The 26,212-nt window shown below is 40.2% G+C and overlaps 1 protein-coding gene across 3 annotated transcripts in view; it reads left to right on the forward strand.

Annotated features, from left to right (window-relative positions):
• Positions 1–26,212, forward strand: part of LOC126203958 (trichoplein keratin filament-binding protein) — an 801,925-nt gene that overhangs the window by 754,050 nt on the left and 21,663 nt on the right. For all 3 annotated transcript variants that reach the window (XM_049938356.1, XM_049938355.1, XM_049938354.1), the window contains one exon: positions 19,253–19,414. In XM_049938356.1, the coding sequence (XP_049794313.1) occupies positions 19,253–19,414 (162 nt within the window). The remainder of the gene's footprint in view (positions 1–19,252; positions 19,415–26,212) is intronic.

A 26,212-nucleotide genomic window follows, 5' to 3' on the forward strand; every position in this document is an offset into this window, starting at 1 on the left:
GTCATGGGCTTGCAGTGAAGCATGATAACAAATGGCTGTGGCCCGCATTGGAGTACCAGATATGGACTAATGTGTGGCAATTGCAGAGCTGTCCGAACTGTGTCAACGGTCACTGTGAAATATTCACAAGTAGAGAGCTCTTTGTATACGAGTACTGTGGGGGTTGTATGGGGAGCCAGAGGTGGCAAGTGCATCTTCTGAGTGGTGTGACGAACATGCAGTGAGAGTGCCAGTGGGTCCTGCTGTTGGGCATCATTAATAGGTCCTGAAAAGACAGCTGGTATGACTAGTGGTTTCCCATACATCACCTCTCCTGGGGAGATACGTAAATCTTCTTTATATGGGGAGCAGATCCAAGGAGAATCCAGGGCAGCACTTCCATCCACGAAACATTGTGGTACATTAGGGCTGCTTCGTGGTCCTGTGTCACTTCTCAATGAGGCCATTGCTCTGCAGGTGATATGCTGTTGTCCACACGTGGGCATTGAAGACATCTGACTCAAACTGGCAGCCCTAATAAGTGGCAACCAGATCGAGCATGCCAAAATGAACAATTCGAGGTTTCCATGAAGGTACATGCAACCATTTCAGCGGTGTTGTCACATAAGGAAGTTGCTTCAACCCAATGAGATGTTCTGTTGTTGATCAAAAGTGGGTAACGGAATCTGTCAGAATCCTTGAGTGGTCCAACAGTGTCCAAGTTGACATGACGGAATCTCATCTTGGAATAGGGAACCGCTCGAATTGTGGCTGGGTATGGCAGTTCGTTTTTGGACACTGGCATGGAAGGCAACTCTGCACTCAGTGGTGGCCATCACACTTGACATCAGATTACACAAGCATGTCTGTCACTAATTGTACAAACGCTTTGGTACTCAGGTGGCTAAAGTTGTGTAGTCTGTCAAACATTTTAGACACATAGTGATTGAAACTGTGGACTTTGACTCTGTCTTGAGAAACGTCTCGGAGCAGTGTTATATTAGTGGAGAGGAGAGTGCAATGTTCAATCTACAGGATTTTAACCATATCATTAAGATGATCAGTTATGATGGAGCCCTTCCCTTGCTTGGCTAACATAAGTTTATAATCATACTACAGAAATATCACACAGATTTGGGACAGATAGTCGGTGATGATGTGGTCTATGCTGTGAATGTGACGCACATCAGTAGTACACTGCACGATGAGGTCTAAGTGTCTGTACCGCCGAGATATGGCATCTTTGGAGGGATTTCTAATGGTGTTGACCAGTGGCTTATGGTCATTGGCTTATGGTGAGTGTCTTCTCGAAAATGTTTGTCACCCATACACACAGCGAAAAGCTCACTGTCGGAGGCCGACAATTTACGCTGAGACTGTCAACGACCTGCTGAAGTACCACAACCACCACAGATTTGCTAGCATCAGTGGTGAGTGTGAGATGAGCTTCTGGGTTTGGGGGGGGGGGGGGGGGGGAGAGAAAGAGGGAGGGAGGGAGAGAGATTGGTGGTCTGCATCAAGCTGTTCTTCGCTTTATGTGATGCCTGTATCTGTGATAAAAATTGAAAATCCTGAGAAGGAAATGATACAAGTTTCGAGAAGAGGCAAGTTTTTAAGCATGTCAATTCGTTCGGTGATTGGCTTAATGCTGGACGCATTACGTGTGTGACCAATAAACAATACTTCTAACTTATGTAGCTGTGACTTGGCTTCATTCATGATAATAGTACCCTGCTGCAGCATGGCTAGAAATTGTTCTAGGTGAACTGTGTGCTTCTCTGAGGAACATGAGAAAACCAAAATATCATCAAGACTCATATAACAAAAGGGGAAGTGACGGAAGAGGCCGTCAATGAACTGATACAATGTTTGACTAACATTCTTTAAGCCATAAGGTGTAAGAAGGTATTCGTTAAGTCTGATTGGTATTATGATGGCAGCCTTTTGTATAACGTCAGGGCGCATCGAAATTTGTACATCTACATCTATATCTACATGGTTACTCTGCAATTCACACTTAAGTGCCTGGCAAAGGGTTCATCGAACCATTTTCATACTACTCTACCATTCCACTCTCGAATGGCGCGTGGGGAAAAAAGAACACCTAAATCTTTCCGTTCGAGCTGTGATTTCTCTTATTTTATCATGATGATCATTTCTCCCTACGTAGGTGGGTATCAACAAAATATTTAGGCATTCGGAAGAGAAAGTTGGCGATTGAAATTTTGTAAATAGATCTAGCCGCAAAGAAAACTGCCTTTGCTTCAGTGACTGCCACCCCCAACTCGCGAATCATATCAGTGACACTCTCACTCCTATTGCACGATAACATGAAATGAGCTGCCCTTCTTTGTACTTTTTCGATGTCCTCCATCAATCCTACTTGGTAAGGATCCCACGCCGCACAGCAATATTCCATCAGAGGATGGACAAGTGTAATGTAGGCTGTCTCTTTTGTGGGTTTTTCGCATCTTCTAAGTGTTCTGCCAACAAAGCACAGTCTTTGTTTCGCCTTCCCCACAATATTATCTATGTGGTCTTTCCAATTTAAGTTGCTCGTTATTGTAATTCCTAGGTATTTAGTTGAATTGACAGCCCTTAGATTTGTACGATTTATTGTATACCCAAAATTTATCGGATTTCTTTTAGTACCCATGTGGATGACCTCGCGCTTTTCTTTGTTTAGTGCCAATTGCTACTTTTCGCACCATACAGAAATTCTCTGTAGATCATTTTGTAATTGGAATTGATTGTCTGATGATTTTACTAGACGGTATTTACAGCGTCATCTGCAAACAATCTAAGGGGGCTGCTCAGATTATCATTTATGTAAGTCAGGAACAGCAGAGGGCCTATGACACTACCTTGTGGATTGCCAGATATCACTTCTGTTCTACTCAATGATTTACTGTCCATCACTACGAACTGTGACCTTTCTGACAGGAAATAACGAATCTAGTCACACAACTGGGACAATACTCCATATGCATGCAATTTAATTAATAGTCACTTGTGAGGAATGGTATCAAAAGCCTTCTGGAAATCTAGGAATATGGAATCAATCTGAGATCCCTTGTCAACAGCACTCATTACTTCATGGGAATAAAGAGCCAGCTGTGTTGCACAAGAATGATATTTTCTGAATCCGTGTTGGTTATGTATCAATAAGTCATTTTCTTCAAGGTGATTCATAATGTCCGAGTACAGTATATGCTCCAAAATCCTACTGCAAACTGAGGTCAGTGATATGGATCTGTAATTCAATGGGTTACTTGTATTTCCCTTCTTGAATATTGGTGCGACTTGTGCTACTTTCTAGTCTTTAGGAACAGACCTATCGTCAAGTGAGCGGTTGTATATGATTGCTAAGAAAGGCGCTGTTGTGTCTGCATACTCTGAGAGGAACCTGATTGGTATACCATCTGGTCCAGAAGACTTACCTTTCTTAAGTGATTCGAGTTGTTTCACAACACCTAAGATATCTACTTTTTGATTTGTAGGTAAGCATGTTTGCTGTTGATAATGCTAAAGATTGTTGCATCTGTTAGCACATGCGTAAAGTCTTGGAGATTCAGGCCAGGGTAGCTGCATGGATTGTTCTAGAATTAAGAACTCTGTAGTTGCCATAAAGTCTTGTTTCATCATCTTTCTTGGGAAGAAGTTTAATTTGTGATGCCTAGGGGCTGTCGGATGGTGGACAATATCTGCATGTAAAAGTTCATGAATAGTGTTTTCAGTTGCTTGTAAATTTGCAGGGCAGAGGCAATGCGGTATGTGTCTGACAGGAGGACCATCTGTTGTCATAACCCTAAGCATCATACCGACGCGTACTGCACACGCATAAGCCCGAATGCAGGTGGTGGCTGGTACCAGTGCTCTGTCTGTTAACTAACACTGTAGTTAGTAGCATACCGACTATGAGGTGTGCATTATTGTTAGTCAGCTATGCTGAGTGCTTCGCTGAGAACCGTCTGGAGGCAGGTGGCAAGGGGAAGGGGGGCACCTCTTACATGGTGGCCAGTTTTAAGTTATTGTTGACATCTAGCATTTGTGTGTGGCGCAGCAGAATGCCTGCGAAGTCCAGACTGTGGCGGTGAGGAGGGTGCACAGTATAGGGTAGCAGCTGGCCTGTGTCAAATGAGCTCACGTATAAGTGTGCATACTGTTGCAGGTTCGGTTATTGACACTTTTATGCTGTGGCGGAGGTCAGAATTTTCATTGTGAAGTACTTGTGCTTCTGTGAAGAAGTCACTGTATTGCTGCTGAGAGGAGAGAATGCTTTGAATCGTGGACACATAGTGGATTTTTTCTATCATAGATTCATGACTAGAAATATATCTGGCAGAATACATTGTAGTGGGTGTAGTCTAAGAGAATTGTCCTCAGACTGCAGCCGAGGTATTGTGGTGTGATGACGCCACATGCACTATGTCAGGCAAAAGTTTGTGCTGGTGTAAAAAGTTCATGCCAATAACAGGCTTGTGCACATCCATGAGCTAAAATGTCCAGATGCATTATAAATCCCGTGTAAGCTGAACAGTGCACAAGATGATGCAATGGATGGAGATTTCTGAGTCATCTACTGAAGTGTAGACCAGTGGGCGTGCTGTTATAGAGCAAGGACTTGATATCAGAGCCGATATCAACAAGAAAGAATTGTTTTGTAGTTAGGTCTTGAACGAAGAGGCATTTGTCCGTGGAAACCGTAGAAGAGATGTGAGCCTGTGCACCATGCAAGAGTGATAGGTGACTATGTTGTGATGGGATCTCACATGTTTTTTGATATTTTCAAGCTGTCTGCCCGTAGGTAGTATGACACCAGCAGAACGATGGTCGTGAAGAGGTCGCATTACTGGGCGTGACCTCATCTCTGGCAGGGGCAGGGTGTTCTTACTGTAGTAGACAATGAAGCATGATGTCACCCTCAGGTTACGTTAAGCTGCTCAGCTGGCTGTGGTTGGCAATGAAGATGGTAACACCCATCTGCTGCCTGGTGTGTCATCATCCTGTTTGTTTATTAATCAACAGTGATGGATGATGAAGGACATACAATCAGTTAGCATGAGTCATTTCTCGAGAGGTTCAGACTTGTGTAGTCATTGCTAGTTGAAGTTCCATTGGTAGTTTAACCATCCATAGCATCCGTAGTACCACGTTTGGCACAGAGGGCACAGAGACATTGCCAGATGTGTCACAGAGTGTTGCCAAAGCCTCCTGTACTTGTTGTTCAGGGTTACGTGAGAGGTGTTGTAGGAGTGCGAACTTCACTGCATCGAACTTGTTTGTTTGAGGCAGTGACAGTATGACGTTACTGATGACTTCCGCTTGAACTGGTAGGTGGCAGAGTTAACTGACATATCTAGCATCACCACTGAGGACTGCTGTTGCCATAGAAATATTCACAATCGTCGTGAACCACAAAGGGCTGTTAGCGACATCAGAAGGTGGCAATTTGAGGAGAGTACTAAGCTTTGGACATGAAGTGAAGGCCGAATTTGCAGCATTGTCTCTTGCAGCAGGCAAGGTGGCTGCTGATTGTGCGTGAAGCCTGGTTTATTGTAATGAAACAGTAAATGTCTGGATGTTTGCATTTCATGCTGTGGAAGATGCAGGAGGTGCGCAACTTGTCACATGTATGTTGCACTCGGTTTCAAATGGGAGCATTGGCCGCAAAGGCACTACCCTTCAGATCTGAAAGCAGGCCAGAATGTGATCCGACATATGTGACGATTATTTGTGACACGCAAATGGTTGATGCGGGTCGGTATGCGAATGTTCATATTGCATGTGTGACATGGAAGGAGCAGATGATACAAAAATGTTGCTACAAACATTATGGGATCATTGTAACACTATTGATAAACATAGTTGTACTCATGGGATGAAACTGGATTCACAAGTGATAGGCATTGTTGAGGTACAGGAGGTTCGATGATGTCTGTAGAATGTTGTGAGCTCATATGTAAGTAGTATTTTTATTCATATAAAAAACACAGCAGAAAAGGAAAAAAAATACTATGTATGTTAGGAGTGGCATTATATCAAGTGGGGCTATCCCACCGTGGCATATTTTGATGAGAATGTTTACCGTAGCCTTGGTTGATGTTAATGATGTTGAGTCATCAGTGCACTCAATTTTTGACATTGTTTGTGTGCACTGAGAGCATGTCACATCCTGCACTGCAGTCCTTCCACCACTGCACACCAGAAGCAATTTGCTGGTTTGGGCATTGTGTGGTGTTACATTGTCATAACAAAAAATGGCGAAATTTTGAAGAATTGTGAATTTCACAACTGACTCGGGGTCACTGATGTGGGTGGGTCATAGTACAAGCTGTTATTTTATGACTGTCATAAGAAACTAATGCAGCAGATACAACTGAGTAAATTTTATTACCTGACATAATTACATGCAGCTGCCTTGGACCAAAACTCAGATTGCACTACTCTCTCTCTCTCTGCACGGTCAAAAGATTGTTCTCTTCTTGTGGTTGGTTGGTTTGGGGGGGGGGGGGGGGGGGGGGGACCAAACTGCTTGGTCATCAGTCCCTACTTCTTGTGGCAGAGGGCCTCTGGAAACTGCATTGAGATTAATACTTCCACGAGGTATGTCAATCATAAAACAAATAATTATTAGACATGACTATGTATATTATTATTATTATCATCATCAGTATAGTGTAAACTATACACTGAATAATAAGGTTTAGAAAATTGCACCTTGGAAATAATTTGGTAAGTTCCCATGTAAATAGTATTTTTATTCATGTAAAAAACAGGGAAAAAAATATTATTTTTATTCAGGATGGTGTTATAACAAGTGGGGCTATCCCACCTTGGCATATTTTGATGACAATGTTTAGTGTATCCTAGGTTGACATTAATGATGATCTCTTCAGGTGCTGCATCTTGCATATTACGTATTATTCAGAGGTTCAGGCTGTCAACCAAATGAAAGTGTCTATCTTGATACCTGTTAAAATTTTATCAATGCTGTTGTTAAATATTCCAAATAGAAGCTTTAAATAAATGTCTTCAAAGTTTTTTTTTATTGTGTAAAGCCTACAAGGAAGTACACCATTCGCGGAGGTATACAAATACGAGCTCCTTGCAAGATGAGCGATTCACGTCACGTGAATTAAAACAAAGTGCAGACTCAGTAGACATAAATGCTACATATAAATGGACAAGTGAAAAGTTCGAGAACAAAAGATAGCATTAAAAGTGTAGCTGAAAATGAATTTCTCATAATTGGCGATTCCATGTTGAAAAATGTCATAGTGCCAACCTGTGAAGTTGAAGCCTGCCCAGGAATTAGGTTCCATCAGCTCAGTAACTATTTTAAAAGCATTGCAAATTGAAGAGAAAACATCAAAAAAGAAACGAACCAAAATTACAAAGCCGTTTTCTTCTATGTTGGGACAAATTCCCTTTGAGGATACAGTGAAGAGGAAATTATTAACAAATCAAAAAATATAATCTGATCAGCCAGAAAAATTTACCCTGCTTCCAGGATTAGTGATCAGTGGAATCATAAACAGGAAGTTGGTGAGTGACAGTTATATCAGTCGAATCAATTGCAGACTCAATGAGTGTTGTGACAGACTAGGTGCTATATTTATAAATTCAGATACGAGTTTGGGCAAGGAATGTCTAGCCAAGGATGGACTGCATCTAAACAGACTAGGATCGATGACCTTCAACAAAATGTTTATGGATATTTGCAAAGCCATTGAAACTAAGGGAAACGAATATTTACTGGAAGGGATGTAAAAGAAAAATGCCTATTAGCTGAAAAGAAAACTGCTAAAGAGTGTCTACGAAAATGTATGTTTAATACCATTAAAACAAGCGGAAATTCTTAGTTGATGCACTGGAATATAAATGGCTTAAATTCTAAATCTTCCAGCAGCCTAAGCTACAAACTCGATGAGTTACAATTCTTCCCACAGAATGTAAAAGCATAAAAATTATTTGTTTAAATGAACTCTGGCTTAGCTCTAATACAATAAATATTTTAAGTAAAATTGAAAATTTCTATGTGCAAGCAGCTATTGCAGGGAGAAAAAAATCTCACGGGGTTGCTGCATACTCCAGGATTTTTCTATAAGCTATGAAGTGAAATCAGATTTTAATTGTTTAAATGAAGATTGCATATTTGAAAGTTGTTGCATGGAGCTTAAAGACCTTAATATGTTAATCATTTCAATTTACAGAATTCCAGAAAGGGCTTTAGTCACGCCTTTCCTCTCCAAATTCCAGTGCTTGCTAGATAAACTAAAGAAAGAAAAGAAGAAAAAAATTGTAATAGCAGCAGATTTTAATATGACAATAAACAATTGACAAAATTTATTGATTCAATTAAAAAGTCTGGTTTTTAACTAAGTTTTTTGGAGTTCACTAGAGAAATATCCACTCAGCAACATGCATCGACAACATTGTAACAAATTACTACTTTGATAATGTACATCAATTCTGTCTAAACTTAGGACTTTCTGATCACTCAGCCTCGTTTGTCTCACTGCCAAAAACCGATAAACATATTATGAGAAAAATATATCAAAAGAAGTGTCAATAAAACAAATATAGAAATATTCTTTGAGAAACTAAGTAAAGTTAAGTGGTGTTTCGGGGATGGTGATTCAACAAATGAAAACTTTAGTACATTATTAAACAGTTTTCTTGAAGTATTTAATGAAACTTTCCTGCCAAGATCATATTGTAACGAAACACAAAGTAAGATAAGATGGTTCACATCAGGAATAAAAATGTCCAGTGAGAGGGAAAGGAAGCCACACAATCAGCTGAAGCACAACAAAGATCCTGATTTTGTAAAATATGTTAGAAACTATAAAACTATTTTTAAAAAAGTTGTGAAAGCTTCAAAACAAATGGCAAATAACAAGTTCATTCTTGAGCAGAAAAATAAAACAAGGGAAGTATGGTCTGTAGTGAAGTGTGAATTAGGTGTCTGAAATCACAAACAAGATATTTCAAAAATCAAACTTAAGGAAAAATTGGTTGTAAATCCAGCTCAAAATATCTGAATGCTTCAATGAGTACTTCATAAATATAGCAAACTCTGATTTAGACATAGCAAATTACGAGCAGAAAGTAAATAGTTTCGGGTTAAAAGGTAATACCAGTGAATGTCTTAAAAGTTCAACACAGTCTCAGCAAAATTTGTTGAAAATATCACACTCTCCTTAAAACACAAAAAGTCTGCTGGCTGGTGTGGGCCACCCACCAAAATAATTAAAGATGTTTACAACATAATAGCTCATCCTCTCTCTTAAAATATGCATAAGTAAAACCATTGTTTAAAAAAGGTTCAAAAGATGCTGTGGGAAATTATCACTCCATCTCTGTACTCCCTGTCATATCAAAATTATTTGAAAAAATTGCTGCTTTACAGATACAAAGCTTCATCACACAGAATATCATTTCACATAACCACTTTGGCTTCCAACAAGGCAAAAACACAGTAGATGTGATACATGAGTTTATTGAAAAAATTACTTCATAACTAGATACGAAAGCTAGGTCGCAGGAATATTCTGTGATCTTACAAAATCATCCGACTCTGTAAACCATGCCCTGATGCTTTTCAACCTCAACAGGTATGGAATGAGGAATATTGCTTTGAAATGGTTTGAATCATATCCCTGGGAGAGGAAACAAAGGGTAGTAATCACATCAAATGGAGCAGATTACGTCTCAGAGTGGCAGATTACGTCTCAGAGTGGAAAACTGTGTCACAAGGTGTTCCTCAAGGTTCAATCTTTGGACCCAATTCATTCCTGTTCAATGTAAATGACTTACCACTCGTCCGCCTAGTGTAGCGTAGCGGTAGCATTTCTACCTACCACGCAGGGGGCCCAGGTTCGATTCCTGGCAGGGGACTGGGTGTTGTGTGTCCTTCATCATCATTTTCATCATCATTGACCCGCAAGTCGCTGAAGTGGCGTCAGCTGAAAAGGACTTGCAATACGGCGGCCGAACTCCCCCACATGGGGCCTCCTGGCCAACAATGCCATATGCTCATATCATTTGACTTGCCTCTCCATATAAATAATCATTTAACTTTGTTTGCAGATGATACTTCTGCCCTAATTAAAAATAAAAATTCTGACAGTATACCACAGAGTATCATGAATACTTTAAGTTATCTGGAAACATGGTTCAGTCTAAATGGCTTGAGGCTGAACATTTCAGAAACCCACATCATGAGTTTCAAAGCCAAACAGTCAAAAACTGAAGAAATCTGCATCACTCACAAAAATAAAAAAATGGAAGAACTTGACTTGGTCGGGTTCCTGGGAATAAACTTGGACAGAACTTTGAGTTGGAATTCTCATATAGATTATCTAGCTAATAAATTAAACAGCCATGCATTTGCAATGGAAATTTTGGTCTGTGCCACTGATATGGCCACCAGAAAAATAGCATATTATAGCAACTTTGAATCAGTTATTGGATATGGCATAATTTTTTGGGGTAACTTGGGAAACATTACACAGATTTTAAAGTCGTAAAAAATCATTCGCAAAATGTGCTCTGCACAGCTGAGGGCATCATGTCTACCATTATTTAAAGACCTAAAAATATTAACTGTCCCCTCATTATACATCTTTGAGGTGGTTCTTTTCCGTACGCGGCAGAGCTGATCTATTAAAAAAACAATCATTTTGAACATTCATATGATACAAGACATAAAGAAAACTGTATCCTCATCTCTCATCGTCTAAAACAGCTTGCTCAGACTCCTCAGTGTATGAAAATTCACAACACAATAAAAGGGTGTGACATAATGAATATGAAGATAAATATTTTAAAAAGCAAGTTACATGATTTTCTAATTGAACGATGCTACTACTCTGTGGAAGATTTCATGAAGTACGTAGTGATACTTTGAGCTGGATCCCTAAAATGGAATAAAAATTTATGATAGTTATAGTAGATATAAATATTGTAAGTTTGACAAATTTTAAGTAAGTAACTGCTCCACAAAGTATTATTGTAAGTGTGACAAAATTTTAAATAAGCAAATTGTAACCTTGACATGTCTCCTGTACATCAGACATATGTTCTGAAATTGTGTACGTTATGAAATGAATAAAACACATTTCACAGTTCACACAAGATATTTTAACAGAGACTGACTGTGTGGAACACCTCTTATTGAAAGCTAAATGGAGAATGACTCACTCTTCACAGTGCCTATTTAAATAGGAAGGTTTTTATGAAATGACCAAGCACTGAGTAATCTAGGGGCCCTTTGCTTGTTGATTTCCTTGAGCGTGGAACCACAATTACATTTCTCTGAAGATACTGTGCAGAAACTGCGATGCAGCGTAAAGTCAAAATGCCCAGGAATGATGTCGTATGGAGTCATCCTGTTGTATGGTAATGCCTATTCCCTCACTATTTATTTATTTACATTTTCTTTGCGTGGAGCCATCGTAATGATGGCTTTTGCAACCGTCAGACTTAATACTATGGTTATATTTACACTTATAAAATACACTATATTGTGTAGCTGTTGCTTCTTATGTCTATTTTTTACATTTATCACATTACAGCTGTTACAATCACTATCTTAAAATCTGTTGAAACAATATAAACATTTTTCTATTAGAAAAGATTTTAATTTTGTTTTAAAGAAATTTCCAATGTAAGTTCTTAGAGCGTTTGGTAGCTTGTTGTACCAAATTAAGCCACTGATATATGGACTTTTATCTTCTATCAGTCATTTTTAATAGTTACTCTTTGTTCTAGTGTTGTGATCATGTACGTCACTGCCCTTGATAGCTTCTGTTGGTTGACTTATAAAAAATACAACTATTTTGAAGATGTACAGAGAATATATTGTCAGATATTTATGCTGCACAAACACTTCACGAGATGAATCTCTATGTCCCATCCCATGTATATGTCTCATTGCTCTTTTCTGTAGTAGTAGTATTCTTTTTAAATGTACATTGGCTGCACAGCCCCATAGTTCAATTCTGTGATTAAGAAAGGGGTAAAGTTTTCCATAATATACTAATTTCAGTGCTTGGGTGGGAACTATCTTTGCGAGCTGGCTGAGGAGATATGTGGCACTACTGACATTCCCGCATACGAAATTAATGTGGTATGCCCATCACAAATTTTCATCAACATACACACCCAGGAATTTACCATTTTCTGTTGCAGAGATATTACACACACTATTCATATTGTTGTGGTGAGAACTGCCTGTTTTAAATGTCAGTAGTTGATATTTGGTGACATTCATCTTGAGTTCCTGATCATTGAAGTATTTTGTTACTTCTGTTATACCACTGGTAGCAAGAGATTCTAGCTCATTAGATTCACTTCCATAGAATAAGATTGACATGTCATCTGCATAGGTTACAATATGGGAGTTAATGAGTTGTGCAATGTCGTTAATATATATAAGGAAGAGAAAGGGTCCAAGGATTGAGCCCTGTGGTACAACTTGTAATAAAGGTTCACTGGTGGACTGAGAGTTCACAATTTTATTGTTTAGTTTTTATGACAATTTAGTGCTTTGCTACCAATCAGATGAAGGCTACAGTTTGGCAGTTTCGTTGGGAAACACTGCAATGTCCTCCGTACAGTCTGGATCTTTTCCATGTGATTTTCACATCTTTGACAACCTGAAGAAAGGTGTATGTGGATGTTAGTTTCAGTCAGACATGGAAGTGCAAGAGTGGGTGCGGTTGTTGGACCATCAGCAGCCAACAGGAATTGATCATCTCGTTCCCAGTGGGATAAATGTCTTAATGTTGGTGGTGACTGCTTTTGAATGGAACCATTTCGTGATCCATTTGAGGAGAGTGTTTGGTTTTCATTTGACTTTCCATTACACAACAAATCAGATAAACTATGATGCAACATGTAAAAACACAGAAGCAAGATTTTCATTGGTGTTAGTGCCATCTCTGTACGAGACTAGTAATTTTGGATTTTTGTTTTTGCATATAGTGTAATTTCCACTTGGAAGCAATGTATAAATGTGGCAGAATATTTCAGAACATAGTGAAGTACATGAGGCCACAGTACAACAGTAACCTGTTTATGGAGTATTTATCACTTAATTTATGTGCAATGCAAAATTACTGCATAAATCTTTGTTCATCTCTGTTTTAAGGTACAGTGACGAGCCAAACATTATGATCACTTACTTAAAAGTGTGTTGGTCCACCTCTGGAATGCAATTCAGCAATGATTTTGCAAGCCATGGACTCAACAAGTACTTGACAGGTTTCCACAGGTTTGTGGTGCCAGATGCTTATGCACAGGTCACACACTTCTCATAATTTATGAGCAGTCGATTTGTGGATGCAGAGCTGATGCTCGATAGCATCCCATTTAGGTTTCATCGGATTCAGATAACCTGAATTTGATGGCCAAAATGTCAACTTGAGTTCACTTTCATGCTCGTCAAACCGTTGCAGCACGATTCTGGCCTTGTGACACGGACAGTTATCCTGCTGGAAGATGCTATTGCTATTGGGGAAGCATAAGGGGTTATAAGTGATCCCTGGTAATGTCCATATAGTGCACATACAACATAGAGCCTTCGATTACAACCACAGATCCCATGGAAGCCCAGGTGAATTTCTCCCATAACATAATACTGCTCCCACTGACTTGCATCCATGGTGTCATGCATATTTTGAGCAGCCGTTCGCCTGGAGGACAGTTTATCTGGACACAACCATTGATCTGGTTTAACAATAAAAGGGTGACATGATTTGATTCCATTGATTTGTGTTCCAATCTCAATGGTCCTGTGCCCACTGTTATCATAATTAATGATGTTGTTGGGTCAACATTGGAACACGTAGGGGTCCTCTTCCATAGAACACCACATTCAACACTGTGTGCTGAACAGTGTTCTCCAAAACATATGTACCTGTGCCAGCATTGTACTCTGTTGCCAGATCTGGCACAGATTGTTGCGTATCCTGCTTTGGGGAGCAGTCAAGTCTCTGGTCCCTATGTTCTGTGATGAGGTGTAGATCATTTCTGAGATGCTCACTCCCAGGCACTGGCCACAACAATCTGGCTTTTGCCAAAGTTACGTAAGTCAGTGAATTTCACATTTGCATCATTTAGCATCGCTAGAATGATTCCCCATTCATCTCTGCTCCCTCATATGCTTCTTTTACTGTGTCACGTGCCCTCAGTACCAACACGCAGCATACAACATTGCAGTGGGCAGCGGTCATAAAGTTTTGGGCATATTTGTGTGTCAAGGCATTAGTGCATTTTATGATAAAAACTGCTAACCTTCCTTCTTCAAAATTTCTAAAAAATGGTTCAAATGGCTCTGAGCACTATGGGACTTAACATCTATGGTCATCAGTCCCTCAAAATTTCTCCAGTCAAGTTTTCACAGTGTCAAATCATCAAACATTACTCCTGGAGGCACCATTTGCTTTTAGTTCACTGCTTCTTTACCTTGTCTTATGGTCATGAAATTGGCTGTTACTTATGATTTAGTTATTTTACTGTCATTTTTGATTAATTGTTTGAATGTATATACTGCGTAAATAATCATAATATTAAACTGAACGCACCTATAAGCACTCAAATAATCACTAATTTTCACAAAATTGGTTTACTACTTATCCTCGGAGTCTTTCGCGATGGCATACATGAATAAAACGTTCTCGATTTTCAAGCCGCGTCAATTTGAATAAATTCCTTGAGCTTTTGATGACTATCCCCACCATTGTCGTCAGGAGTTCACTGACTGCCGGGCTGCTACAGTTTCTCACTTATTTTAGAACATGTTTTTTTGCTCGCGTATCATGTCATTTCTGGAAACCCAGAATCTACTCTGTAGGAATCAACATGGATTCCAGAAACAGTGATCGTGTGAGACCCAACTCACTTTATTTGTTCATGAGATCCAGAAAATATTAGATACAGGCTTCCAGGTAGATGCCATTCTCCTTGACTTTTGGAAGGCGTTCGATACAGTTCCACACTGTCACCTGATAATTAAAGTAAGAGCCTACGGAATATCAGACCAGCTGTGTGGCTGGATTGAAGAGTTTTTAGCAAACGGAACACAGCATTTTCTTCTCAATGGAGAGACATCTACAGACGTTAAAGTAACCTCTGGCGTGCCACAGGGGAGTGTTATGGGACCATTGCTTTTCACAATATATATAAATGACCTAGTAGATAGTGTCGGAAGTTCCATGCAGCTTTTCGCAGATGATGCTGTAGTATACAGAGAAGTTGCAGCATTAGAAAATTGCAGCGAAATGCAGGAAGATCTGCAGCGGATAGGCACTTGGTGCAGGGAGTGGCAAGTGACCCTTAACATAGACAAATGTAATGTATTGCGAATACATAGAAAGAAGGATCCTTTATTGTATGATTATATGATAGCGGAACAAACACTGGTAGCAGTTACTTCTGTAAAATATCTGGGAGCATGCGTACGGAATGATTTGAAGAGGAATGAGAATATAAAATTAATTGTTGGTAAGGCGGGTGCCAGGTTGAAATTCGTTGGGAGAGTCCTTAGGAAATGTAGTTCATCAACAAAGGAGGTGGCTTACAAAACACTCGTTCTACCTATACTTGAGTATATCTCATCAGTGTGGGATCCATACCAGAGGAGATAGAGAAGATCCAAAGAAGAGCTGCGCATTTCGTCACAGGATTATTTGGTAAGCATGACAGCGTTACGGAGATGTTTAGCAAACTCAAGTGGCAGACTCTGCAAGAGAGGCGCTCTGCGTCACGGTGTAGCTTGCTCCAGGCTTTGAGAGGGTGCGTTTCTGGATGAAGTATCGAATATATTGCTTCCCCCTACTTATACCTCCCGAGGAGATCACGAATGTAAAATTTAGAGAGATTCGAGAGCACACGGAGGCTTTCCGGCAGTTGTTCTTCCCGCGAACCTTACGCGACTGGAACAGGAAATGGAGGTAATGACAGTGGCACGTAAAGTGCCCTCCGCCACACACTGTTGGGTGGCTTGCGGAGTATAAACGTAGATGTAGATGTAGGAGTTGGTACTGTGCTTCAACAATTATGCTCAAAGAAATTGCCAAAATTTGAGCAAAAGTAGTGTCCTAACAAAGAACAGTGTTTTTACTTCCCAAATGGGCAATTTTTGATGTGTTCTGCCAAACTTGGTTTAAATTGAAATGTGTAATGAGCCTGTGATCATTTTCCTCTTGTCTAATATCCAAGAATTGTAAAAAAAAGTTACCAAAATGTTTCGAAGGCATTAAATTTATTCTTCTTTTGGAACGTATATTGAAGGGGTTATTCCTTGTTTTTATGTTGGAAGTAAAAACTCATTTGAACTATGCTTGGAAATAATCAAATTCTGGTGATACATGAACATGTCCGCTTTCTACCAGCTATGCTCAATCATATTATCCATATTGATAACAGGTTTCTTATACCCAAATGTTCATTCAGAACATTAAATACCTGTTCAGATGTTAATCATAATTTCACAGAACTACACTTAGCAGTTGTGCAGGACAGCTCAGCAGTTTTCGGGTTCAAGGCCTTTGTCAAAAATAGGCAACAGGCAAAAGGCGCGCGCACACACACACACACACACACACACACACACACACACACACCACTTGAATTTCATGGTGCTACAGGATCATAATGAACTACGTACATATCATATTATATTACTTGTACCAAATTATCCATAACACTGTACAGTTTATCTTCTCTCTGCTGGATTCTGCACAAGTAAGCTCGATTCACATAACTTACCTATCTTTATCTAACAAGTTAGCAAAGGGGTAAATACTTTTGTACTTTCAGACACCAACAACAAATTTTCAACACATCAGACTCTTTATTTATATGAAGTAATGAGTGCTATCAACAAGGGTCCTAAAGTTGACACCATATTTCTAGATCTTCATAAGACTTGTAACAATATTCTTCACAAGCAGCATCTAACCAAATTACATGGCTGTGAAATGTTGCATCAGTTGTGAGGCTGGATGCATGATATCCTGTCAGAAATATAACAGTTTGTAGTGATTTAGGAGAAGTTATCCTAGTGAAAACAAAGTGATTTATGGGGTTCCCCAGGGAAGTATTATAGGCCCTCTGCTGTTCTTAAGTTGTGTGAATGATTTTGGAGTCAATCAGAGCAGTTGTCTTAGAATGTTTGCAGATGATGCTGTAGTTTGCTGTCTATTCATCAGAAGATCAAAACAAATTGTAAAATGATTTAGACAAGATATCTTCTTGGTGCAAAAAGGGGAAAATGACCCTAAACAGTAAAAAGTGTAGAGCCCACCTCATGAATACTGAAAAATTGATTCAATTTAAGTTACATAATAAATAGTACAAATTTAAAAGTTGATTTTTCAACCAGATACCTAGGGATTACAGTTACAAACAACTTAAATTGGAATCACCACATAGAAAATTTTGGGAGGAAGGTGAACCAAAGACTGCAATTTTTAGGCAGAACACTTGGAATATGCGAAAAATATACGAAAGAGAATCCCTACAGTGCTATTGCCCATACTGCTCTGCAACATTGGTGTCAAGCATGGGATCTTTACCAGATAGGGTTGATGGAGGACAATACAATAGTACAAAGAAGGGCAACTTGTTGAATTGTGAATTGTGATTTATCTGTCTCATAACCTACATAATCAAAATCATTTGATTCAGATACAGGAGATATATCAAATTGTGGTAGAATTTCACTGTAAACAAAGAACAGCTGATGTTAACAAATAGCATTATAATAGTAAGAGAATATTGTTATATGTACATACATACAATGAAATATAACACTTAATTACCCCTTGTTCAAATTACCATTCCATCCTTTATGAATTCTTCTACTGAATAGTAGCATTTCTCCCACAGAATCTGCTGTAGCCTCATTTTTAAGATTTCTGGCTTCATATTAAATATGTTTTTGTTCATTAACTTATTATATATGTTGTCATCCCCATTTACTGTGGAGTCCGGGCATGTAATTTCAACTGGTGTGTGGGTAGCATAAAATTATTTTTATTTCTTCTGTTACATGTATGGTTAAAATTATTCCTCAAATAACTTTTGTCTGTTGTGTAGGAAGATTATAATTTCATAAATGTATATGGAGGGAACAGTCAGGATTTGTGGTTTCTGAAATAATGAGTGAGAAGACTCCGTTTGCTATGCAGTACACATGTATTGGACAATTTTCTTTTGCAGTTCCAGTATTCGAGATACACTACTTGAACTTCCACAGAAATTTATCCCATATCTAATGACTGATTCAAAATAACTATGGTAAACAATTTTTTGTGTACTCAAGTTGGTGGAAATTGCTAGTATTTGCGTTGCATATATAGAACTGCTTAGTTTGTTTGATGGGAAGTCAAATTGTATATTCCAGTGTAAGTTCTTGTCCACATTTAGTCACAGGAATTTGACTGTGTAAACTTCATTTATAGGTTGATCGTTATGTTGTATTTTAAGTTCCGCACATTTTGAATGTTTCGTTTTGAAATGTACCATACGGGTTTTTGCAATGTTCAGATTCAACCCATTTAACTAGAACCAGCTTTCTAGTGTATCCAGTATGCTTATGATAGAGCTCGAAATTTTTTCTGCATCTTCATCTTGAATTAAAGAAGAAGTATCATCTGCAAACAGAACTGATGGGGAATTTATATTTATGGGTAAGTCATTTTGTATTACAGTGAAAAGGGAGGGTGGAGGGGGACAGAGGAGAAATATGTTCAGATAAGATAAGTGGGTTGTGGGGTGTCTGTCATTAAAATAAAGGGATTTTTTACTATGGAAAAATATTTTCATGAAATTCCAGTCACCTTCCTTATCCTACAAATGCAAAATAGTTTTTTTTACTCCCACCTACATAGAGGGAAATAACTTTTGTTACGAAATTAGAGAAATCCTAACTCACACTGAAAGATTTAGATGTTAATTTTTCCCACATGCTATTTAAGAATGGAATAGTCAATAAATAATCAGAAAGTGGTTCCATGGATCCTCTGCCAAACATTTAAGTGTGAATTGCAGAGTAGTCACATAACTGTAGGTAAAGTGAGAAATTCAGTTAAAATACGATTTCATGTCAGCCACTGATGTATAACCTTCCTCCTCCTCTCTTCCATTAACCTTTAAGTAAATGAGACAGTGAATTTAAGCAGTAATTTTTTTTATCATAGTAATAAGTTTCAATAGTTTGTATTGCAATATGTCTTCATTTAATTTTGTATCTGTTCAGCTGGAAGAAAAGCTTCAACGCAATCTGTCAGAACAACGTGCTCTAATACTGGAGCGAGAAAATATTCTTGCTGAGGTGGAAGCAGCACATCAGCAGCTTCAGGCAGAACGAGAGGAGCAGGGACTTGCCAAGAGAAATCACAAACTGGAAATTGAGAAACAAGTAAGTTCGACCGGCCTGCATCTCATATGTGTGTTCCTAGTAGCAAGTACTCGTTTAAAAAATAGGACTGAGTATGGTTGGGGATTTACAAGGTTGGCAGTTTCTGATACTGCTTTCACCTTTCCTCAGTAGTAAACAGACTAGTGCAATGGAATTACAAATGAATTGTTAGTGTATGTGTAAAGTGACTGTATTTTTGCCATGGAATTTTGTCATACTGAGAAAGTATGTTCTGTATTTATACTTTTGGTATTGAAACCGTTATTCACACTATTACAGAGTGACTTGAGGTGTGTGTTCAACAAAAAGTGGAAAAAAAAATTAGAATTAATTTTAACATGTATGAACACTCATGAGAGCTGTAAATACACGATTTAAAAAGGATGTTTGTAATATAGCAAGGTATTCCCCCACCCCCAGCCCCTTCTCCCTGCCCCTCCTCCCAACCTCCCAATGCTTTGAGAACCATTACAGTTACCTTTATGTTTATCAAATTGGTATCTTTATTCCTTAATTTTTTTGAGAAATAATAGTGAATACATGTTGAAAGCTAATATATTTAATATAACTGAGTGGGTGTAGCATTAATTGTATCTTATTTCTAATGTGGGGTGTACAGGGAGGAGATACATAAATAATCGTTCAGACACAAAGCAGCCTGAAGGCTTCCGATGTACTATAAGACGTATAATGTTTTAAAAGATCAGTAACATGCACATAAGCAGGAGAGGTCAGCCCATGCAATTGACTAATGGGTTTTATATAGTGTGCTTAATGTAGATGGTTTTTATACTTTTCCTGCATTTATGATACAAACTATTTGACTCAGTGTGATGGCTTTGATGGCTAGGAGGGATTTTTCTTTTCTTTTGATTGGTGGGCAGGGAGGGCAGAAATTACTGTGCAATAACTATGAAACACTTTTTTTCTTTTTATTCTTTATAGTCTTTTAAAAAATGGCTGATACATTACATGAAGGAAAAAAAGACACAAAAAGTCTCCCCCGGCTCAACTCAAACAATGGAAAATCTAGAATGGAATGTAACAATTTTATGAAAAGGAAAGTTGCCATTCTTCCCCCTCCCCACCCCAGCCTCCTCCTCCTTACCTCCACCCAGTTGCCACTCCCATCATGCACTGCTGCTGTTTCTCAGCTGCCAGAGGCTGCAGTCGTGTATCTATTTTCGACAAAGGCCTTTGATGGCCGAAAGCTTATTTTGTGACAGTCCTTTCGTTGTGTCTATCTGCAACTCAGCATCTCTGCTGTATGGTGAGTGGCAACTTCCCTTTTCATTCCCCAGGCTCAAATATATATTTTTGAAGTTTGTAGGAGGCACGTACAGCAGTCACTTTTTTACTTGTTTACAATAAAATTTGTTTTTTAAAAATACACTGATCATCATAAGAATAGCTGCACCCAGAAGGACCTAGCTGATCCACTGTGAACTGGGTTTGGATGTTGCACACCACCAGCTGTGTCATTGATTAAGTTTGCACTTGGGGAGTGTCAGTGGAGCTGTGATGTTGCATCCAGAGGTCCCAAAACAGCTGTGCTGGCCATTATGATAGGGGGAGCCGTCACTAGGGCATCACCTGAGCATTCTCTGTGCCCGTGGAATAGGCTCAACAGTGGGGTGGGAGAGTCTGCGGTAGTCCTGCTGCACACCACACCTGTCGTACAGACACCAGCATTGCCCATTGCTGGTAGCACGACATGTAGTGTCTTAATGTCCAGCACGTACCGTAAGGAGGGAGGACTGACAGATTGTTCGCCACGCTCAAACAAATCCGACAGTGGTGATAGGAGCCATTCGACGGGCTGTGCTGCCATGTGTACAACAACCCGTAAATGCTAGTACCGTTGGCAGGTGGTGGCACGGTGCACGGCTCACCGCACACTGACCGTTACAGTAGCTGCCACTCTCACCCACACAGTGTGGTGCCTGACTCACCTGGTATCGACAGTGTTAGATGTATGGTCATACAGACTGCTGGAAGTTCATCTCCAGCGACGAGTCCCACTTCTGCCCTGGAAGCAAAAACCACTGCATCCATCTTTGGAGGTGCAGTGGAGCATACCATGCAGTGGAGATGATATCCTACGGGGCCCGTTCACTGTTAGTGTTCCTAATAGGCTCCCTGCCAGCCACACCACACGTGGAGGAGATCCTTAAACCAGTGGTTCTACCGTTTGTGAATGCTCACACACTTGCCCATTTCACCACTACGACACTCATTCTCATATCACTGTCACCTCCTGAGACCATGCTCTGCAACTGCAAATACTCTGCTACAGATAGCCAAAATGTGGAGGAGGCTCTGAATGTGGCTTTCGAGGCTGCAGGGTGCGGTCATTTTGAAGTTTTGGCTTAGGCTGGCACGAAAGGTGCTTGTCGCTCAGAGTTCGAGGCTATCATCAGTTTGTATGGGCAGCTCGTGGAAGTGGTGATGGCCTCTGGCCTCCCTCATTAAGCCCAAGTAGAACTCACAATTTATGCTATAGAACTCAGAATTGATAGAGTTCCTTTGGTTTGGATCCAAGTAGAGGATCTTAACTGGAGGCTCCATCGATTCTGTGATGGTCTTAACTGCAGATTTCTGCACCTATTTTGTTGGGTGAAGAATTGTAGGACTTCCTTGACAGGTCAGGGGTGCACTACAGAAAGGAAGCAGCTATTCGGATAGCAGAGTGCTTGTGGGGTGTTTTAGGCTAGGCAGTAGTTTTAGGTCCTCCAATGAATGCTCGCCAGTCGTTACATAGAGAGAGAAAATCAGATGGCATAGAAAGTAAAGGTATTCCAACTGTCAAAATTTTTACATTAAATTGTCGAAATATTCATAACAAAGCTCAAGAATTTACTGCCCGCCGTGAAAGTTGTCATGCTCAGATTATTCTCAAACTGAGATTTGGCTGAAACCCAAAGTAGAAAGCTCGGAAATATCTAGCAAAGCATGGAATGTATATCAAAGAGGTAGATAAGACACCATAGGAGGGGAAAAGTTAATTGCAGTTGACAATTTGAAGGTAAAAATTGAGCCTGACTGTGAAATTACCTCGATGTGTGTAACAGTTCTTGGGAACTCAGGCTGATTATGGGATGTTTCTATCAGCCACATGATTCCATTGTGACAGTTTTTGAATCATTCAAAGAAAGTCTATACACAGTAGTGAAGAAATAGCCAGGTCATGCAACATTAGTTGGAGGCAACTTTAACCTACCGAGGATAGAATGGGACATCTATGGATTCATTGCAGGCGGTACCGACAGTCAGTCTTATGAAGTAGTTGTGAAAATGTTCTCCAAAAATGGTCTTGAGAAGTTAGTTTGTCAACCCACATGGAATGGAAATATTTGAAACCTTGTACTTAAACCGGCTTGACCTTACTGATAGTGTCTATATAGAGGCAGAGATTAATGATAATGATGTCATCACAGTAGTGATGCATACTTAAGTTAATAAATCCATCAAGAAGTCTAAAAAGTACTTTTGTTAGACAGAGTGGATAAGCAGTGGTTAGCATCCCTCTTTGACACTGAATGGACTTAAAAGTTAGTTCCAATATGATGCGCATAGTGGAATTATGGGTAAAGTTTAAACAGGTTGGAAATTGCACTGTTGGGAAGTATGTGCCGAGTAAGTGGGTTAAAGATAGGAAATTCCCACCGTGGTTTACTAATGTAATTCAGGAAATTCAAAGAAAGCAGAAACAGTATTATGAAAAGGAAAGTTGCTACTCACCATATAGCAGAGATGCCGAGTCACAGATAGGCACAACCAAAACACTCGTCACAAATAAAGCTTTCAGCCTTTAAGGCCTTTGTCAACAACAACACACACACACACACATACACACACACACACACACACACACACACACACACACACACACACACAAATGCAGCTCACACACACAACTGCTGTCTCAGGCAACTGAAACCACACTGCGAGCAGCAGCAGCAGTGAATGATGGGATTGGCGATTGGGTGGAGTAAGGGTGATGCTGGGGCAGCGAGAGGGAGGGATAGTATGGTGGGGATGGTGGACAGTGAAGTGCTGCAGGTTAGATAGAGGGCAGGGGAGAGGTGGGGAAGGGAGGGGCAGCATAAAAGGAGAGAAGTAAAAAGACTGGTGTGATGGTGGAATGATGGCTGTGTAGTGCTGGAATGGGAACAGGGAAGGGCTGGATGGGCGAGAACAGTAGGATTATGGGAATGTAGGATGTATTGCAGGGAAAGTTCCCACCTGCATAATTGTGTTGGTGGGAAGGATCCATATGGCACAGGCTGTGAAGCGTCATTGAAATGAAGGATGGAGCGTGTTCAGCAACAGGGTGGTCCACTTGTTTTTTGGTCACAGTTTGTCGGTGGCCATTCATGCGGACAGACAGCTTGTTGGTTGTCATGCCCACATAGAATTCTCCATAGTGGTTGCAGCTTAGCTTGTAGACCACATGACTGGTTTCACAAGCAGCCCTGTCTTTGGTGGGATAGATGATGTTCGTGACCAAACTGGAGTAGGCGGTGGTGGGAGAATGTATGGGACAGATCTTGCATCTAGGTCTATTATAGGGGTATGAGCCGTGAGGTAAGGGGTTGAGAACAGGGGTTGTGTAAGGTTGGATGAGTTTATTGTGGACGGCAGAATACCACTGTGAGAGGGGTGGGAAGGATAGTGAGCAGGACATTTCTCATTTCAGGGCACAGTGAGAGGTAGTCGAAACCGTGGCGGAGAACGTAATTCAGTTGCTCCAGTCCTAGGTGGTACTGAGTTATGAGGGAAATGCTCCTCTGTGGCCAGATGGTGCGACTTTGGGAGGTGGTGGGAGATTGGAAAGACAAGGCATGGGAGATTTGTTTTTGTACAAGGTTGAGAGAATAATTGCAGTCTGTGAAGGCTTCAGTGAGACCTTCAGTACATTTGGATGGACCGCTCGCCACTGCAAATGCAACGACCATAGGTGGCTAGGCTGTAGACCTTGATGCAAGACCTGTCCCGTACATTCCCACCACCACGTACTCCAGTCCAGTCACGAACATCATCTATCCCATCAAAAGCAGGGCTACCTGTGACACCAGTCATGTGATCTACAAGCTAAGCTGCAACCACTGTGCAGTCTATGTGGGCATGACAACCAACAAGCTGTCTGTCCACAAGAATGGCCACCGACAAACTGCGACCAAAACACAAGTGGACCACCCTGTTCCTGAACATGCTCCATCCTTCATTTCAGTGACTGCTTCACAGCTTGTGCCATATGGATTCTTCCCACCGACACCAGCTTCTCTGAATTGTGCAGGTGGGAACTTTCCCTACAATATATCCTACATTCCTGTAACCCTCCTGGCTTCAACATTTGTTACTCACTGTCCTCACCCATTCAGCCCCTTTCCTGTTCCCATTGCAGCACTACACAGCCGTTATTCCAACATCACACTCAATCGTTTTACTTCTCTCCATTTCTGCTAGTTCCCTCCTACCTCTCCCCTGCCCTCTGTCTATCTTGCAGCACTTCACTGTCTGCCACCCCTACCATACTATCCCTCCTACTCCCCGCCCCAGCCTCCACCTTGCCCCAACCTAGTCGCCACTCCCATCATGCACTGGTGCTGCTGCTCGCAGTATGGTTTCAGTTGCCTGAGACTACAGTCATGTGTGAGAGTTGTGTTTGCATTTGCACACGCATGCGTGTGTACACGTCTATTGTTGACAAAGGCCTTAATGGCCAAAAGCTTTATTTGTGTCAGTCTTTTTCTTGTGCCTCTCTGCGACTCAGCATCTCTGCTATATGGTGAGTAGCAACTTTCCTTTTCAAAATATTGTTACTTTCCATCCTGGATTTTCCATTGTTTAAAAGAAAGCAGAAATTGTTACCTCTCAGTTGAAAGATGAATATGGATATGTCGACAGATAAAAGTTAAGAGAAATTAATGCATTGATAAAAAGATCGATATACAAACAACAACTTTCACCATCATACCTCAGCAAATGCCAAGAAACAGAGAAAATTCAGCTCCTACGTAAAATCATTAAGCAGTTTGAAGGCTTCTATCCAGGTGCTCATTGACCAGTCGGGTGTGGTAGTAGAAGTCAGCAGAAGGGAAGCTGAAGTTTTAATTTTATTTTTAAGAAATTATTCATGCCAGAGGATCATTCAGACACACTGTTATTTGACCATTGCATTGATTCCTGTATGTAGGACATACTATTAGCCGTCCCTGGTGTACAGAAGCAACTGCAAGAATTGAAAACAACCAAATCGCCAGGTCTGAATGGAATCGCTATTTGTTTTTACAGAGAATACTGTTCATCATTGCCCTTACTTGGCTTGTATTTATTGCAAATCTCTTGCTCACTGAAAAGAGTCCAGAAAAAAGTGTAGGTCACTCCTATATATAAGAAGGGTAAAGGAATGGACTTACAAAATTACAGACCAATGTTGTCAACATCTGTTTGCTGCAGAATTCTTGAACATATTCTAAGTGTGAATATAATAAATTCCTAAATGACAGAAAAGCTTCTGTTGACATATCAACATGAATTTAGAGAGCATTACTCATATGAACTCTTTTCTCACATGATATCCTACAAACCATATATGAAGGGCAACTGACAGATTCCATATTCCTAGGTTTCCAGAAAGCATTTGACACAGTGCCCCTCTGCAAACTGTCAGTGGAGGTGTGGGCATATGGAGTAGATTCCCAGATATGGGAATGGCTCAAAGACTTTTCACATAATAGAATACAGTGTTATGAAATGTATTCACAGTTGCAAGTATGAGATATTACAACAACT

Source organism: Schistocerca nitens, chromosome 9 (genome assembly GCF_023898315.1).
Source record: "Schistocerca nitens isolate TAMUIC-IGC-003100 chromosome 9, iqSchNite1.1, whole genome shotgun sequence".
Classification (NCBI taxonomy): Eukaryota; Metazoa; Arthropoda; class Insecta; order Orthoptera; family Acrididae; genus Schistocerca; species Schistocerca nitens.